At 45.3% G+C, this 17,266-nt stretch overlaps 1 protein-coding gene across 2 annotated transcripts in view; it reads left to right on the forward strand.

The window, feature by feature from the left end:
• RPN2 (ribophorin II) overlaps window positions 1-17,266 on the forward strand; it is a 63,247-nt gene that overhangs the window by 1,676 nt on the left and 44,305 nt on the right. For both annotated transcript variants that reach the window (XM_004062112.5, XM_019017050.3), the window contains exon 2: window positions 4,332-4,525. In XM_004062112.5, coding sequence (XP_004062160.3) covers window positions 4,332-4,525 — 194 coding nt within the window. The remainder of the gene's footprint in view (window positions 1-4,331; window positions 4,526-17,266) is intronic.

Here is a 17,266-nt window from a genome sequence, read left to right on the forward strand (position 1 = left end):
CTTGCAGTCGGCCACGTATTCATTGTGTAACCCAAAGCAGGTTACTTAACCCCTCTACACCTCAGTTTCTCATCTGTAAAATAAGTTAGTCAAATTAGTCACGTTATCTGCCTCGTTGAGTTGCTCTATTAAGTGAAATAATCTTCGTGCTTAGTTTAGAACAGTGCATGGCCCTAGGTAAGAACTAAGTTAACTGCATTGGAAGTTACTGAGTAGACGCTGTGCAGGGTGGAATTTCATGTAGCCTCATCGTAACTTTGGAAGCATGTACTCTTGTTACTACCATTTGACAGATGAGAAGTTGGAATCCCACGGAAGGGAACTTACTTGCCCAGGGTGACACATGAATGAGTCAATGGCTCACCGTTTCATTATTTGAGAAGTTCAGGATAGTAAAGTGGTTAAAAGCAGACTTTGGATTCAAATTGCCTGAAGTTTGATTTTCAGTGATGTGTCCTAGGGCAGGTAACTACTTCTGAGCCTTACTTTCCTGGTCTGTGAAATGCAGAAAATAGCCACCTTACTTAGATGTTGTGAGCATTTAATGATTTGGTGTGTGCAAAGCACAGCATAGCGTGGGCATACCTAACATATTAAGTGCTCAACTTTTAGTCAGAAAAGTTACTGCTCTCGTTAACATGGAGTGAGAAGATTAGGATTCTGACACAGGTGCTGTTTTAGGGGAATTTACGGTCTAGGTGGGAAAATGCTAGTCGCAGCCATTCACTAGATCTTCATATATTGGGTACCTTGCCTGTGCACAAGGCATTGGGGATTCAGCATTAGTATCTTGACTCCGCTTTCTCTTAGGTCTTTCTGTCCATTAGCAGTTTCTGATAGGCTTTGACTTTGAATTCTAGCCAGACTAACTCTCATAACTTCTCATCATGTTCACTGCTGTTGCCCTGGTTTGGGCCACCATCATCTTCTGGCTTGGATTATGGCGGTAGTCTCCCAACTGGTGTCCCCTGCTCTGTCCTTGCACCTGCATGGTCTGTTCTCCACACAGTACTGTTTATTCTCAACACAGTAATGCCATTAGAGTGTAAGTCAAATCACTCCTCTGCTTAGAACTTTCCAGTGGTCTCCAGCCGGGTGCAGTAGCTCACGCCTGTAATCCCAGCACTTTGGGAGGCTGAGGCGGGCGGATCACAAGGTCAAGAGATCAAGACCATCCTGGCCAACATGGTGAAACCCCGTCTCTACTAAAAAGACAAAAATTAGCCGGGCATGGTGGCACGTGCCTGTAGTCCCAGCTACTTGGGAGGCTGAGGCAGGAGAATCACTTGAACCCGGGAGGCGGAGGCTGCAGTGAGCCGAGATTGCGCCACTGCACTCCAGCCTGGCAACAGAGCGAGACTCTGTCTAAAAAAAAAAAAAAAAAAAAGAACTTTCCAGTGGCTTCCATTACAGTGGTATACAAGGCCCTCTGGATTTGTCCTCTGCTACCTCTGTTACATCTACTTCTTACCCTTTGCTTATTCCACTCAAGCTGTACTGTCCTTGCTGATCTCAAAAAACACCGTATGTGTACATACTCCTGATTTAGAATGTTTGCATTTGGTTTTTCTTTTCTTTTTTTTTTTTTTGAGACAGAGCCCCAGGCTGGAGTGCAGTGGCACGATCTCAGCTCACTGCCCACTCTGCTTCCCAGATCAAGTGATTCTCGTGCTTCAGCCTCCCTAGTAGCTGGGATTACAGGCCAAGTCACCATGTCCGGCTCATGTTTTGTATTTTTAGTAGACATGGGGTTTCACCATGTTGGCCAGGTTTGTCTTGAACTCCCGACCTCAGGTGATCCCCCTGCCTCGGCCTCCCAAAGTGCTGGGGTTAGAGGTGTGAGCCACTGCGCCTGGCCATATTGGGTTTTTCTTCTTAGCATAGTTTCCCACCAGATATCTTTATGACTTGCTTCTCCTTCAGGTCTGTACTCAATATGTTTATTTCTTAGTCCTTCATAGACTATCGTATTTAAAATGCAGCCCTTCCCAAATATCTCTTCTGTACTTAATTTTTTTCCATAGCACTTACTTTCTAATGTGATAAATAATGTTCTTATTTCATGTGACGTCTTTTGTCACTAGAATAGATGCTCTTTGAGGGTGGGAGTTTTGTTTCTTTTGTTTCCTGCTGTATTTTTAACATCTAAAGTAGTGTGTGGCACATAGTAGCTCAGTATACATTTGATGAATACACCACGTGATAGATTTTTTCTTTTTTAATTTAATTTTATTTATTTATTTATTTTTATTTTTTTTGAGATGGAGTCTCACTCTGTCACCCAGGCTGGAGTGCAGTGGTGCGATCTCGGCTCACTGCAACTTCCGCCTCCTGGGTTTAAGTGATTCTCCTGCCTCAGCCTCCCAAGTAGTTTGCATTACAGGCACCCACCATCACACCTGGCTAATTTTTGTCTTTTTAGTAGAGACAGGGTTTCACCATGTTGGCCAGGCTGGTCTTGAACTCCTGACCTCAAGTGATCCGCCCACCTCGGCCTCCCAAAGTGCTGGGATTACAGGCGTGAGCGATTGCGCCCGGCTGTCTTTTATTTTTTTGAGACAGGGTCTCTCTTTTTCACCCAGTTTGGAGTGCCATGGTGCGATCAAAGCTCACTGCAGTCTCAACCTCCTGGGCTCAAGTGATCCTCCTACCTCAGCCTCCCGAGTAGCTGGGACTACAGGCACACGCCACCATGCCTGGCTAATTTTTGTATTTTCTTTTTTGTAGAGAAAGGGTTTCGCCATGTCGCCTGGTCTAGTCTTGAACTCCTGGGCTCAAGCGTCCGCCCGCCTCAGCCTCCCAAAGTGTTGGGATTACAGAAGTGAGCCACTGCCGCTGGCCAATAGTGCCTTTTTTCAAGGATTCTAGTTCAAGCTTAATTTAACACTAAAGGCAAAGGATTTAGGGCCACTCATGTTAGCCTAGTGATTATTTGTTACTGCTGTTACTTGGGTGCCAGACAATGCACTTTATCAAGAAGCAGCCCATTCAAAAGTGTTTTTTGTTTTGTTTTTTTAAATAAATGAAGTAGAAATGTACCACTCCTGCAGCTTCCTGTCCCCTGGGGCATCATAGATGGGGATTAATTTTTCTTTCCATTTATTCAGCAAATATTTATTCAGTAACTATGTGCCAGACAGTGTGCAAGACTTGGAAATACTGGGATGAACAAAAGAAGCAGTCTTTATCCTCATGGAACTTATAGTTTAGCAGAGAAATCAGACATTACACTGTTAAAGTTGTAGAAAATTCCACCGAGAAGTACATATTGCTATGAGTGGATATAAGAACAACAATAATAATAGTGGTAGAAGTAGTAGCTAACATTGATATAGCACTTGTTATGTGCCAGTCATTATTCTAAGATTTTTTTTTTTTCTGAGACGGAGTTTTGCTCTTGTCGCTCAGGTTGGCGACAATGGCGCATTCTCAGCTCTCTGCAACCTCTTGTCTCCCAGGTTCAAGCGATTCTCCTGCCTCAGCCTCCCAAGTAGCTGGGATTATGGGCACCCACCACCACACCCAGCTAATTTTTTTGTATTTTTAGTAGAGACGGGGTTTCACCATGTTGGCCAGGGTGGCCTCAAATTCCTGACCTCAGGTGATCCACCTGCCTCGGCCTCCCAAAGTGCTGGCCTGGCCAGATCTTTCTGTATTAACTCGTGTAATCGTTTCTGAGGTAGATACTATTATCACTTTACACTTGAGGAAACTGAGGCACCAGCTGGTTGAATAACTGCCAAGGGCACATTGCTAATAAATGGCAGATGTGTGATTTAAGCCTGGCCCCAGAGTCTGGGTTCTTCCTTACTTTATTGTACTGGGGAACTAATCCTAGGGAGAGCTGCTTAAGGAAGAGGTGCTTGAGCTGAATTCTGAAAGTAAAAATTAAGCAAAGTTGAGGTAGGGGAAAGCATGGAAAAATGCTGGGCAGGAAAGAACCTGGCTTCTTAGAGGACAGAGAAGAAGCCAGAGAGCAACAGATAGTGGGAAGCGCAACGGTGGAGATCTGGTTGAGAGGCTGGCAAGGTGTGAGGATTCAGGATTGGGTTTGTCCTTAGAGGCAGAGGACTTACAGACATGTTTCAGATGGGAATAGTAGGATAAGGCCTGTGCTTTAGATGCTTGGAGGCTGCTGGGAGGACTGTCCTTCCACCAGTTGAAGAGCAGGCTCCCTGCCTTCCCAAGGCTTCTCCTCAGGTTAAACCCCTGGATTCCCTCGCCCTTCCCCATGTGATTTGGTTCCCAGATCTTGGTGTGCATCATCATTGGGACTGTGTATAGCACCTTGGAAGAGTGTAGAGTGTACTGAATGGTTGTTTCCCCCCAAGGTTCAAGCACTGTCTTCCTGTTGGCCCTGACAATCATAGCCAGCACCTGGGCTCTGACGCCCACTCACTACCTCACCAAGCATGATGTGGAGAGACTAAAAGCCTCGCTGGATCGCCCTTTCACAAATTTGGAATCTGCCTTCTACTCCATCGTGGGACTCAGCAGCCTTGGTGCTCAGATGCCAGATGCAAAGGTAAGGCTGCTTTTGTCCTGGTGGTCAGGGTGGTTCAGGAGAACCTTCATCCCCTCACTATATTCGTTTGGGGTAGTTCAAAACTAACTCTTGCTCATTTGACGATAACCAAGGTTAATCCAATATAAGAAATATTTGGCCGGGCGTGGTGGCTCACGCCTGTAATGCCAGCACTTTGGGAGGTCTAGGCAGGTGGATCACGAGGTCAGGAGTTCAAGACCAGCCTGGCCAATGCAGTGAAACCCTGTCTCTACTAAAAATAGAAAAAATTAGCTGGGTGTGGTGGTGCATGCCTGTAATCCCAGCTACTCAGGAGGCTGAGGCAGGAGAATCGTGTGAACCCAGGAGGCAGAGGTTGCAGTGAGCTGAGATCCCGCCATTGCATTCCAGCCCAGGCAACAGTGTGAGACTCAGTCCCAAAAAAAGAAGTTTATTTCAGTTTGACAGATCTGTTTTTGTTTTTGTTTTTTTGCCTAATGTATGTTAAGGATCATACCAGATCAGTTATTTTTAGTGGGATGTCAAGAAGAGCAAGCATAGATCATCTAGAAACTTTTACTTCAGCTCTGGGAGTGAGACTGTCCAATACCACATGTACTTACTAAGTGCCCCCCTATGTGTGTGGCTAATAATAAGGGAATTCAAGGTGGGAGGCACTCACATGTATTAAATAATGGTAGTCACTATATCAGGCAATTTTGATACATGTTTTTGGACTTCTGGTGAGGAAAATGCATCATGATTAAAACCTTTCCTGGATTCGGGACAGTCTTTTTTTTTTTGAGACAGAATCTGGCTCACCCAGGCTAGAGTGCAGTGGCATGATCGTGGCTCACTGCAATCTCTGTCTCCTGGGCTCAAGCCATCCACCTCAGCTTCCCCAGTAGCTAGGACTACAGGTGTGTACCACCATGCCTGGCAATTTTTGTATTTTTTCGTTAGAGATGGGGTTTTGCCATGTTGCCCAGGCTGGTCTTAAACTCCTGGGCTCAAGTGATCCGCCTGCCTCAGCCTCCCAAAGTGTTGAGATTACAGGTGTGAGCCACCACCTGACCAGGAACAGTCTTAAAGTGAATTTACATTTTATTCATTATAGTAGTATGGACAACTAGACTAAACAATTTTCCTTTGCCAAGTTTCTCATATCTGCCTTAGTTTTCTTTGACTGAAGAACAAATTACCATAAATGTAGGGGCTTAAAACACCACCCACTTATTGGCTTATATGGCTTATAGTTCTTTATTTTATTTTATTTTATTTTATTTTATTTTATTTTATTTTAAGAGAGGGTCTCACTGTGTTGCCCAGGCTGGAGTGCAGTGGCTATTCACAGGCATGATTATAGCACACTATAACCTCGAACTCCTGGGCTCAAGTGATCCTCCTGTCTCAGCTTCCTGAGTACCTGGGACTGTGGGTGCATCCCACCGCACCCAGCTGTTAGCTGATAATCCTGCAGGTCAGAAGTCTAGACAGGCTTGCCTGGGCCCTCTGCTTAGTGTCTCCTGAGGTCAAAGTGAAGGCATTGGCCAAACTGGGCTCCTCCTGGAAGCACTGGAGAAGAATCTGCCTCCAGGCCCATTCATGTTGTCGTGTTGTCAGCAAAATCCAGTTCCTGTGGTTGTGGGCCTGAGGTCTCCATTTCCTTGCTAGCTGTGTGCTAGGAGTTGCTCTCTGTTCCTCAAGGCCATTGGTATTTCTTCTCACATGGCCCCTCCACCTTTAAACCAGTAATGGCATGGTGAGTCCTTACTCTTCAATTCTCTCTGACTTCCTCTTCAGCCACCAGCCAGAGAAAACTGCTATTAAAGGTTTCACCTGTTTGGGTCAGCCCACCTGGATAATCTCTGAATTGTAAGGTCAGCTGACTTGGGGCTTTAATTATACCTGCAAAATCACTTTATAACAGTTCCTAAATTTGTGTTTAAATGAATAATCAGTGGATGGAAATCCAGGGGGAGGGGTATGAATGTCTTTAGAATTCTGCCTACCATTTCTTGTATTAGCATGGAAATGACTCCAAATCTGTAGGGACTTTAGGCATACACTACTGCACCTGGCTTGCTGGATGGAGTGTCTTCAAGCAAATATCAGACATATTGTTGTACTTGTATCTCTTATTCTATTTATTTATTTATTTTGTAGAGATGAGGTCTCGCTGTGTTGCCTAGGCTGGTGTCATGAACTGACCTCAGGCAATCCTCCTGCCACGGCCTCTCAAAGTGTTGGGATTACAGGCATGAGCCATTGTGCCTGACCAACAGTAATTCTTTAATGTCATTTAATTCTCAGTCTGTGTTCAGTTATCTTGAGTTATCTCAAAAGTGTTTTTTACAGTTAGTTGGCTTAAATCAGGATCTAAAGAAGGTCTACACATTCCATTTTTTGCTGGTATCTCTTAAGACTCTTTTCACCGATAATAGTTCCCATTCCCTCTTTTCTCCCCATACCATTTATTTGTGGAATAAGTCAGGTCATTTGTCCTGGAATATTTTCCACATTCTGCCTTTGATTAATTGTATCTTCATGATGTTTTTGAACATATTTCCCTATCCTTTGTATCCCTGTAAACTGATAGTTAGCTCTTGAGGCTAAATGATATTCAGGGTTGGTTTTCTTGGTGAAAATATTTCACAGGTGGTGCTGTGGACTTCCTATTAATAGATACATAATATGTGGTTATTTCACTTTTAGTGATGATGAAGTTGTAAATTAAGGTGTTGTCAGACTAATCTATCGCTTATAAATAGTATATAGTAGGGATTTGTTTTTTCATCCAGTCTGATAATTTCTACCTTTTGATTGGGGAGTTTATTCCATTTATTTTTTTTTATTTTAATTCTTTTTTTATGTTTAAGATCAATCATTTATGTTTAATTATATTGTTGGGTTTACATCTGTCATCTTGTTATTTGTTTCCTATTGGCTTACCTGTTTTTCCCTCTCTTTTCCTGTCTTATTTTTATATTTTATTTTGTTTTATTTTATTTCTTTGAGACAGGGTCTCTTGTCGCCCAGGCTGGAGTACAGTGGTGTGATCTCTGCTCACTGTGACCTCTGCCTCCCGGGTTCAAGTGATCCTCCCATCTCAGCCTCCTAAGTAGCTGGGATTACAGACGCGCACCACCATGCCTGGCTAATTTTTTGTATTTTTTGGTAGAGATGGGGTTTCACCATGTTGGCCAGGCTGGTCTTGAACTCCTGACCTCAAGTGATTTGCCCTCCTCAGCCTCCCAAAATGCTGGGATTACAGGTGTGAGCCACTGCGCCCAGCCACTTCATTATTTTTAAATATTCTGTTTTATATCTTCTATTGACTATTCAGATCTAATTTTTTTTTAGTGTTTGTCTAGTTTTGTTTAGAGATTTTAATATGCATCCTTAATTTCTCACGGTATACCTTGAATTATTATTTTGCCATGTCACAAATAGTAAAAGAACCCTATAAATGTATTTGCATTTAAACTGACATCATTTCTGCTATCATTGTCATACTTTTTGTTTGTTTGTTTTTGTTTTTGAGATGAAGGCTTATTCTGTCGCCAAGCTGGAGCGCAGTGGCGCGATCTTGGCCCACTGCAACCTCCGCCTGCTAGGTTCAAGCGATTCCCCTGCCTCAGCCTCCTACAGGTGCACGCCACCACACCCAGCTAATTTTTTGTATTTTAGTAGAGACGAGGTTTCACTATGTTGGCCAGGATAGTCTCGATCTCCTGACCTTGTGATCTCCCCGTCTTGGCCTCCCAAAGTGCTGGGATTACAGGTGTGAGCCACCGCGCCCGGCCCATTGTTGTACTTTTTAACCTTCTTTCAAGGATCCCAGCCTTTGCTGTCTGTTGTTCAGTGTCTCAATTTCATATATTTCATACAGTTTTATAGTTATTTTTGGTAGGAAGGGAAGTTCAATATATTTAATTCTGTCAAGGGCAGAATTGATAGTCCCAATTGGTGTCTTTTTTTTTTTTTTCTGAGACAAGGCCTTGCTCTGTTGCCCAGGTTGGAGTGCAGTGGTGCGATCATGGTTCACTGCAGCCTCAAACTTCTGGACTCAGGTGATCCTTCACCTCTGCCCCTCGAGTAGCTGGGACTACAGTCACCTGTCACCATGCCTAGCTAATTTTTTTTTTTTTTTTTTTTTTTTAATATTTGCAGAGATGGTGTTGCCATGTTGCCCAGGGTTGTCTCAAACTCCTCGGGTCAAGCCATCCTCCTGCCTCTGCCTCCCAAAGTGCTGGGATTATGGACGTGAACCACTGTGCCCAGCCTCCAATTGATGTCTTTTTTTGTTGTTTGTTTGACATGGAGTCTTACTGTCGTCCAGGCTGGAGTGCAGTTTTGTAGTCTTAGCTCACTGCAACCTCCGCCTCCTAGGTTCAAGTGATCCTCCAGCCTCAGCCTCCCAAGTAGCTGGGACTACAGGCATTCTCCACCACGCTTGGCTAATTTTTGTGTTTTTTGGTAGTGACAGGATTTTGCCATGTTGGCCAGGCTGGTCCTGAACTCTTGACCTCAGGTGATCCACCTGCCTTGGCCTCCCAAAGTGCTGGGATTATAGGCGTGAACCACCCCTCTCAGCAATTGATATCTTTCAATCCATTTCAATTGTTATCCTTTTTGGTGCTCAAAATGTTCCATTTTTGCCAATGGGCCAAACTGTGTGTGTGTGTGTGTGTGTGTGTGTGTGTGTGTGTGTGTGTGTGTGTGTGTGTGTGTGTGTGTGTGTGTGTGTGTGTGTGTGTGTGTGTGTATGTGAGAACATCCATTCATTTACACATTGGGTACAACTGGTTTTCAGTTTAACTGTAGAGTTAAATAGTTACTAGACTGGCCAGAAAGCCTAAAGTATTTACCAACTGGTCCTTTACAGAAAAAGTTTGCTAATCGCAGCTATATGAGATCCAGCTTACTCAAATTTTTTCCTGACAACCAGCTCTCCGTTTCTACCCAATGTTTTCTTCCTGTGTGTGACTCTATTAAAGATACAGACGTTTCCTCATGATTACACTCTTATAAACCCTAAAGGTGAATGTACCTCCTGATAAAATTAGTTCTGCTCAAAAGTAAGAGTATACCCATCAGAGTCAGTTAACCCAAGCTTTTAATTCTGGCTCCACCTCTCTGAAAAGGGAGTTATGAAGCCTACCTCACTGAATCATTGTAAGAAGAAAGTGAAATTACAGTATGCCCCTCAAAGGAAATGGTAGCTATTATCGTTCTTACATTGAAAAGGTTTGCTTCTATTTATACTTTGTTTAGGTGAGTTCAGACAATGCCTGGCACAGACACTGTATTCGCAGTGCCTTTTGTAGTGATGCTTCGTACTTCTGCTCTGGTTTTTGGTGATGTCTTTAGGGGCCCTGGGGAGAGAGAAAGAGCAAATTGACTAGAGGTTTTGTATTGTGAGGTATAGGAGATAACATTGGAATAGTAATGTTAACCTCTGGCAGGATTTGAATGCAGGATGAAAAGTTCCTCCTGAAGGTTTTCAAACTTTTGTGGAACCACAGGATTCAGTATAGGGGGTCACGGAGGAATGAGGTGCTCCCACTTCATCCAGAGCATGTCTTTTGATCTGTGTCGTGATTTGGAGTTCTATAGGAGATTTAGGTTGAACACATACCCCCAAAGCTATTTTCTGCCATCATCACAAGTTTGCGGGATGTTGGTTAGGGCTGAAGATGTAGATTGAGAGGCATCCGGCCAGCTGCCATGCAGTGTGACTTGGGATAATTACATGATTGGGCTGGCTGTGGCTTTATGTTTACAATACAGACGCTGAAGTCAGAGTGGTTGCCTTCAAGGTGTTAACTTCAAAACTTCACACCTGAGTCACCTGTGCAGCTTATTTAACCTTTCAAAATTGTTGTTCTGTCATTGGTAAGATGGAGATAATAATACTCAGCTCACAGATAATGTGTGCAGGGTAGTTAGCACGTTGATGGCATGTGGTAATACGTAGTATTACCCTTATGAGTAGTATGACTATATATAAATAGTAGTAGCAGTTGGTACACATTGATTGACATTTTTTTTTCAGACTGTCATCCTCACTGCTTAGCATACATCTGACACACGGGTGTCTAACAAATATTTGAACTGTAAACTTTAGCTCAATCAAAATGGGAGCTCTCTAAATGTGCCTGCTAATCAGAAAATAAATAGGTTAATCACATACTCCATTCTAATTGCTTATGAAATGTGCTGTGTTGATTAGGTGGTGTGTGCATTATAAGTAATGGAAGAAAGGGAGTTGTATGCATGTTTCAGAGCTGTTGAATTTCCTCATTAGATGTGCAAACTACATAAATCCATTGAGAGATTTATGTCATTACTGTCACTTCCGTGTAGTGGTGCATGTCGTGCTCAGCTGTTGCTGCCTTCAGATCAGTAGAGAGAACTCCCTGGGCTCCCCTAGATACACTGTTGCCTATTCTCACAGATCGATATATTTGGAGAGATTTTGGTTATTATCTCGTAAGAGGTTTTAGCAGCAAAACTGGGAGAAATGGGGTTTAATGAGAATAGAAACTATGGAGACAGCAGTGTGGAATGAGAGTTGATTTTAGGTGTTATAAAGTGTGAGCATCGGCTGGGTGCGGTGTCTCAGGCCTGTAATCTCAGCACTTTGGGAGGCTGAGGTTGGTGGATCCCTTGAGGTCAAGAGTTCAAGACCAGCCTGGCCAACACGGCAAAACCCTGTCTTTACTAAAAATACAGAAGTTAGCTGGGCGTGGTGGGCATGCCTGTAATCCCAGCTACTCGGGAGGCCAAGGCAGGAGAATTGCTTGAACCCAGAGGCAGAGGTTTTGCAGTGAGCTGAGACTGTGCTGCTACACTCTAGCCTGGGTGACAGAGCGAGACCCTGTCTCAAAAAAAAGGCCAGGCGTGGTGGCTCACACGTGTAATCCCAGTACTTTGGGGATGCCGAGGCAGGCGGATCACGAGGTCAGGCAATCAAGACCATCCTGGCTAATACAGTGAAACCCCGTCTCTACTAAAAATACAAAAAAATTAGCTGGGCGTGGTGGCGGGTGCCTGTAGTCCCAGCTACTTTTTTTTTTTTTTTGAGACTCTGTCTCAAAAAAAAGAAAGAGTGAGCATTTTTCATTTGAGTTATATTTATATAAAACATAAGCATGTCAGAAAGGTGATTTTACAGATATCATTATTTAGCTTTTTACAAGATTAAGAACATGCTGGGCACAGTGGCTTATGCCTGTAATTCCAGCACTTTGGGAGGCTGGGGTGGGAGGATCACTTGAGGTCAGGAGTTGGAAACTAGCCTGGGCAACATAGTGAGACACCCACCCCCCACCCCCGATTTCTGCAAAAAGTAAAATTAGCTGGGCATGGTGGCATGCACCTCTAGTCCTAGCTATTTAGGTGGCTGAGGCGGAAAGGCAGGGATATCGCTTGAGCCCAGGAGTTTAAGGCTGCAGTTAGCTGTGATGGCACCACTGCAGTCCAGCCTGGGCAACAAAGCAAGACCCTGTCTCAAAGAAACCAAATTACTTTAAAAAAATGCCTCCCTTATAAAGCGTTGTGAGCATTAAATGAGATAATAAGTGTAAAGTGCTCAGCGTAGTGCCTGGCACATGATGAGTGCATATAGTAGTAAGTATATTTGTTTGTGGGTCAGGCACTAGTTCATTCTTGGGGATAGCAGAGAATGAGGCAATCTTTCACGCAGTAATCATTTATGGAGCATCTGCTGTGTGCCAGACATTGTGCTAAGTGCAGAGAAGACAAGAGAGCTCATTATCCGTTGAGAGTACCGTAATACAGTGCTGAGTGCCAAGAGGCAGACAGGCTGTTTGTGGAAAGTACCATGGGAGTCCAGCAGAGGGAGCCGGCACTCACCCTGTCTGCCAAGAAAGCCACAATCTTGCACCGGAGTGCTGCCATCTGTGCTGGCTGCTGCAGGCTTCATTTGGTCACTCAGCAAATATATAGTGAGTTTCTGCTATGCACTAGGTATAGTGCTAGGCACTGGGGATTTACTCTTGAGCCATAAAGAGGGAGAGGTTTCCTGCACTCTTAAGAATATGTTGTCTAATAGCTGAGACAGGCATTAATCATGTAATCAAATACATGCACGAATATTTGCAACAATGGTAAGTTTTATGAAGGGGAGATATGTGCTGTTATAAATAGGGGATTTTATAGGGGTAGAATAGGGGACTTTGATTTGCCAGGAAAGGCTTTCCTGAGGAAATCTCCGAATTTAAATCTCATTGTGGGCTGAGTGTGTTGGCTCACACCTATAATCCTAGCACTTTGGAAGGCTGAGGCAGGAGGATTGCCTGAAGCCAGGAGTCTGAAACCAGCCTGGGCAACAAAATGAGACCCTGTCTCTACAAAAAGTAAAAAAAATTATCTGGTGTAGTGGTGTGTGCCTGTAGTCCCAACTACTCAGGAGGCTGAGGATGGTGGATCGCTGGAGCCCAGGAGTTGGAGGCTGCAGTGAGCTACGATCATGCCACTGCACTCCAGCCTGTGTGAGAGGGCAAGACCCTGTCTCAAAACAAACAAAAACAAAACAAACCCCAAACCCAAAACTCAAACCTCTCTGCATCACCCTAATCTCACTCTACTCCTTAAGGGCAGGGACTTTGTCTATTTTATTTGTTGTGTATCCCCAGTTCCTAGAACAGCACCTGGCATGTGGTAGGCACTGAAGTGAAGGAAGATGTGATTGATCTGAATTCTAAAGGGAGAGGAGGAGTTAACTGTGAGACGAAGGAGAGAAGGGACTTCAGGCAGAGGAGACAGCCTGTGCGGAGGATAGAGAGCAGGTTACATTTGAGATTGAAAGGAGGAGGTGTGTGGAACAGAGTGGGAGGGAGGGAGAGGAGTGAGGCAGGCTGGGGCCAAGCCACAGTGCCTCGGCCCACATAGGAAGAGTTCTGATCTGTTTCCAATGAGCAATAGATTTTAAATAGCTAGTATCGTGATTCACCTTGCATTTTGGAAAGACTTCTCTCTTGCTTTTTGGAAGACAGACTATAGCGGGGGCTACAGGGCAAGATTGAATGCAGGAGGGGTACAAAAGATAATGCCTGGACTTTCTGCTTCTGCTGCATGGATGGGTAGTTGGGCCATTCCATGAGATAGCAACACAGGAAGACAATGAGGTTTGTCTGGGAAAGATCACGAATTTGGTCTTTACCATGGTGAGCTTGAAATACCTTTGAGTCATGTAAGTGGCTGTTGAGAGAAGTCTGGGCTGGAGGTACGGGTCTGAGAATTATCTGCATAGAATTTTGGGATGAAGCCATGGGCATGGATGGGATGGCCTAGGGAGGCAGGGGGTGGTGGGATGAGAGCCGGGCCTAGGAGCTGAGAAACAGCAGGAGAGCTCAAAACTGAGGGAGGAGCTGCCAGAGAAGTAGGAGACCCAGCAGGGTGCGGTGGCATCCCAGAAGGCTTCGGGTGCGCATGCTTCCCAGTGAGGACGTGATCGGTCTGTCCATTGTTGAGGAGTGAGCACTGGAAAATGTGCTCTGCTTCGACAATTTGGAGGTTGCCACTGGCCTGCTGGGGGCAGAAGCCAAATTGGAATGAGTGGAGGTGAGGACATGAAGACTGGAGCAGTGTGGCTGTGTGGGAAGAAAGAAGGTGGCACTGGAGGGGAGAGAAGGGTTGAGGGAAATTGTTGTTGTTGTTGTTGTTTTTTGAAAGTTTCGCTCTTGTCGCCCAGGCTGGAGTGCTGTGGCTCGATCTCGGCTCACTGCAACCTCCGCCTCCCAGGTTCAAGCGATTCTTCTACCTCAGCCTCCCAAGTAGCTGGAACTACAGGTGCACACCCCCATGCCTGGCTAATTTTTGTATTTTTAGTAGAGATGGAGTTTCACCATGTTGGTCAGGCTGGTCTCGAACTCCTGACCTCAGGTGATCCACCCGCCTCAGCCTCCCAAAGTGCTGGGATCACAGGCGTGAGCCATCACGCCCAGCCAGGAAGTTGTATTTTAAAATAAGTCTTGAGTTTTGTTAATACATTATAGGAGAAGTTGAATTGATGAGGTAATGGGCTTCCAGATGGAGAGACAGGGTGTACAAAGCCTGGAGGCTTCCAAGTGCTTGTTGTGCTTTGGGGCAGTGAGGTGCTTGTGCAACTGGAGCAGAGGTGGGTGGGGAAGTGCAGTGAAAAGCACCTGGGGAAAAGCGGGCCCGGTTAGAAAGGGTCTGGCGTGGGGCCCCAGCCAGTGTGTGCCTGGGCAGCACATCACAGTAACAAAGTCTGAAGAGATGACAAAGCACAGTCTGAGAGGCAGCCAGAGTAGCGGGGAGCTGTTTATGGAGGAAATAGGGGAGGGGAGGGCAGATGAGAGAGATTTGCTGTCTTTTATATAGGCCTCCGTATTTGATTAGGTTCAGGGAGTTGTAGGGGAAAACCTATGATGGAAGAAAGCACTGGTGTTCTTTGCTCAAGAGGGTGTTTGATTAATTGGGGTATTAGCACAGAAAGTTGGAAGCAAGCAGATCGGGGGTGGACATTTAGGGGGCAGTTTTCAGCCTTCAGTCGGGAAGATGAGTCTAGAACGTTGGAGGGCAGCTGGAGTCAGAGTTTCCAGTCCCCCGACAGTAGCTGGCTGAAGCCTCAGCACTGGGTGGGTTCACTGAGCAGGCTGAGCATGTTCTGGGAGGTGTCCCTGCTTCTGCTGCTGTGTAAACTCTGCCGTCAACATCTTGGGCTTTGAAGCCACTGAACACTGGACTGGTTTACCTTGATTTGTCTTTGCAAAGTGTAGGAATGATGCTTGTCTTACTCCAGAATAGATTGTTTTTAGTGGGCTCTTGAGAAGTGGAGGTTTTATAGCTCAGACACCAGAGCCAGGCTCTTCTGGAGCCAGGGAATTCTAGTTCCCCTAGTTAAAAGCTGAGTGACTTTGGACAAGTTACTTTGCCTTTATAATGCCTCAGTTTTCTTACCTGTAAACTTAAGGTAATAAGAGTGCCTGATCCATGAGATAGATTGGGGATTAAATGAGAAATGCCCATAAAGCACTTAGAACAGCGTTTGACACATTTTAAGTGCTCAGAAAGAGGTAATGATAGAGGTAGAAGTAGAGGTAGTCATTGTTTTGGGGTCTCCAGTGTTGTCGTTCCATTGTTAAAGCACCAGATGGCGACAAAGCACACATTTTCAGCTTCTTTGCATTCCCCTGCTTGGACTCCTTGAGCAGCTTTACTTATTCTCTTCAGATCCCTAATTGATGCAAAGTGAAGTATTTTGTTTGTTTCCTTTCTCTCTCTGGCTTCTTTAAAACTTCTGGTTGAAACTCATTTGTTTTGAGACTCTTATTTAAATTTCATTCATAAAATTAAAAAAATGCTTTGGTTGGAGTAGCATGTACACACAGTAAAACATTGGACAATACAAAATAGCTGTTAGTGAAAGGCAGCGTGCTGCCCTTGCCCTCCACCCTGTCCTACTCTCCAGGAGCACCCCGCGCTTTTTTTTTTTTTTTTGGTGGGAGAGGAGTCTCACTCTGTCGTCCAGGCTGGAGTGCAGTGGCACGATCTCGGCTCACTGCAACCTCCGCCTCCCGGGTTCAAGGGATTCTCCTGCCTCAGCCTCCTGAGTAGCTGGAAGTACAGGTGAGCGCCACCGCGCCCAGTCCCCCGCCTTTTTTTTTTTTGAGACGGAGTCTCGCTCTGTCGCCCAGGCTGGAGTGCAGTGGCGCGATCTTGGCTCACTGCAAGCTCCACCTCCCGGGTTCACACCAGTCTCCCGCCTCAAGCCTCCCGAGTAGCTGGGACTACACGTGCCCACCACCACGCCCAGCTAATTTTGTTTTTGTGTTTTTGGTAGAGATGGGGTTTCACCGTGTTAGCCAGGATGGTCTCGATCTCCTGACCTTGTGATCTGCTCGCCTCGACCTCCCAAAGTGCTGGTATTACAGGTGTGAGCCACCGCGCCCAGCCTTTTCCTTTTTTTTGCGACAGGATGTTGCCCTGCCACCCATGCCAGACTGCAGTGGTGTAATCACAGCTCACTGCAGCCTCAAACGATTCTCCAACCTCACCTTCATAAAGTGTTAGGATTACAGGCGTGAGCCACTGTGCCCAGCCAGCACCCACTTTTAACTGTTATTATTACCACATCTTTTTGAATAGCTGAATTTTATATTACTTCAGCCAAAATATTGGCAGTCTATTGATTTGATACTGTTTCTTGGAGTCGAGGAGAGTCGTAGTAGCAGGGGCTTGGCGATTTTGTGATGTGCTTCCTTTGTGCCAGTCACTGTGATGGGCATTCGGCAAAGTCCCTGATCTTGGGCCACTAGTCACTGGGGGAACTAGTAAGTGCAGTGTGGTACGTGCTTTGGGGGAGAACTTGAGAGGGTGGATAGCTGGCCCTCCTGGGAGGACTTTCAGGAAGAGGTGAACATCTGAGCAGAGTTGAAGATAGGACCTGGTTTGGCAGGCAGGAAGGACAAGGAAAAGGTGCTCCCGGCAGGGTGGGTAGCAGGGTCAAACACGTCAAATGGCGAGAGCGTGGTATAGCTGCAGGAGGCTAGAGGGTAAGATTTTGGAGTTGGAGTTAGGGCTATGGTGATGAAGGCAGCATGGAGAGGGAGGGTCAGTCTTGAGGGCATTTCATGCTGTGTCAGAAGTTGGATCTTGTCTGAGAAAAATAGGGAACCACTGAAGGGTTTTGAAGGTAAAGCAACATGGTTACACTTGTATTTTGTGAAGATCAGTCTTGAAGCAGTGTGCAGAATGGATTGCATGGCT

The sequence above is a fragment of the Gorilla gorilla genome, chromosome 21 (genome assembly GCF_029281585.2).
Source record: "Gorilla gorilla gorilla isolate KB3781 chromosome 21, NHGRI_mGorGor1-v2.1_pri, whole genome shotgun sequence".
NCBI lineage: Eukaryota > Metazoa > Chordata > Mammalia > Primates > Hominidae > Gorilla > Gorilla gorilla.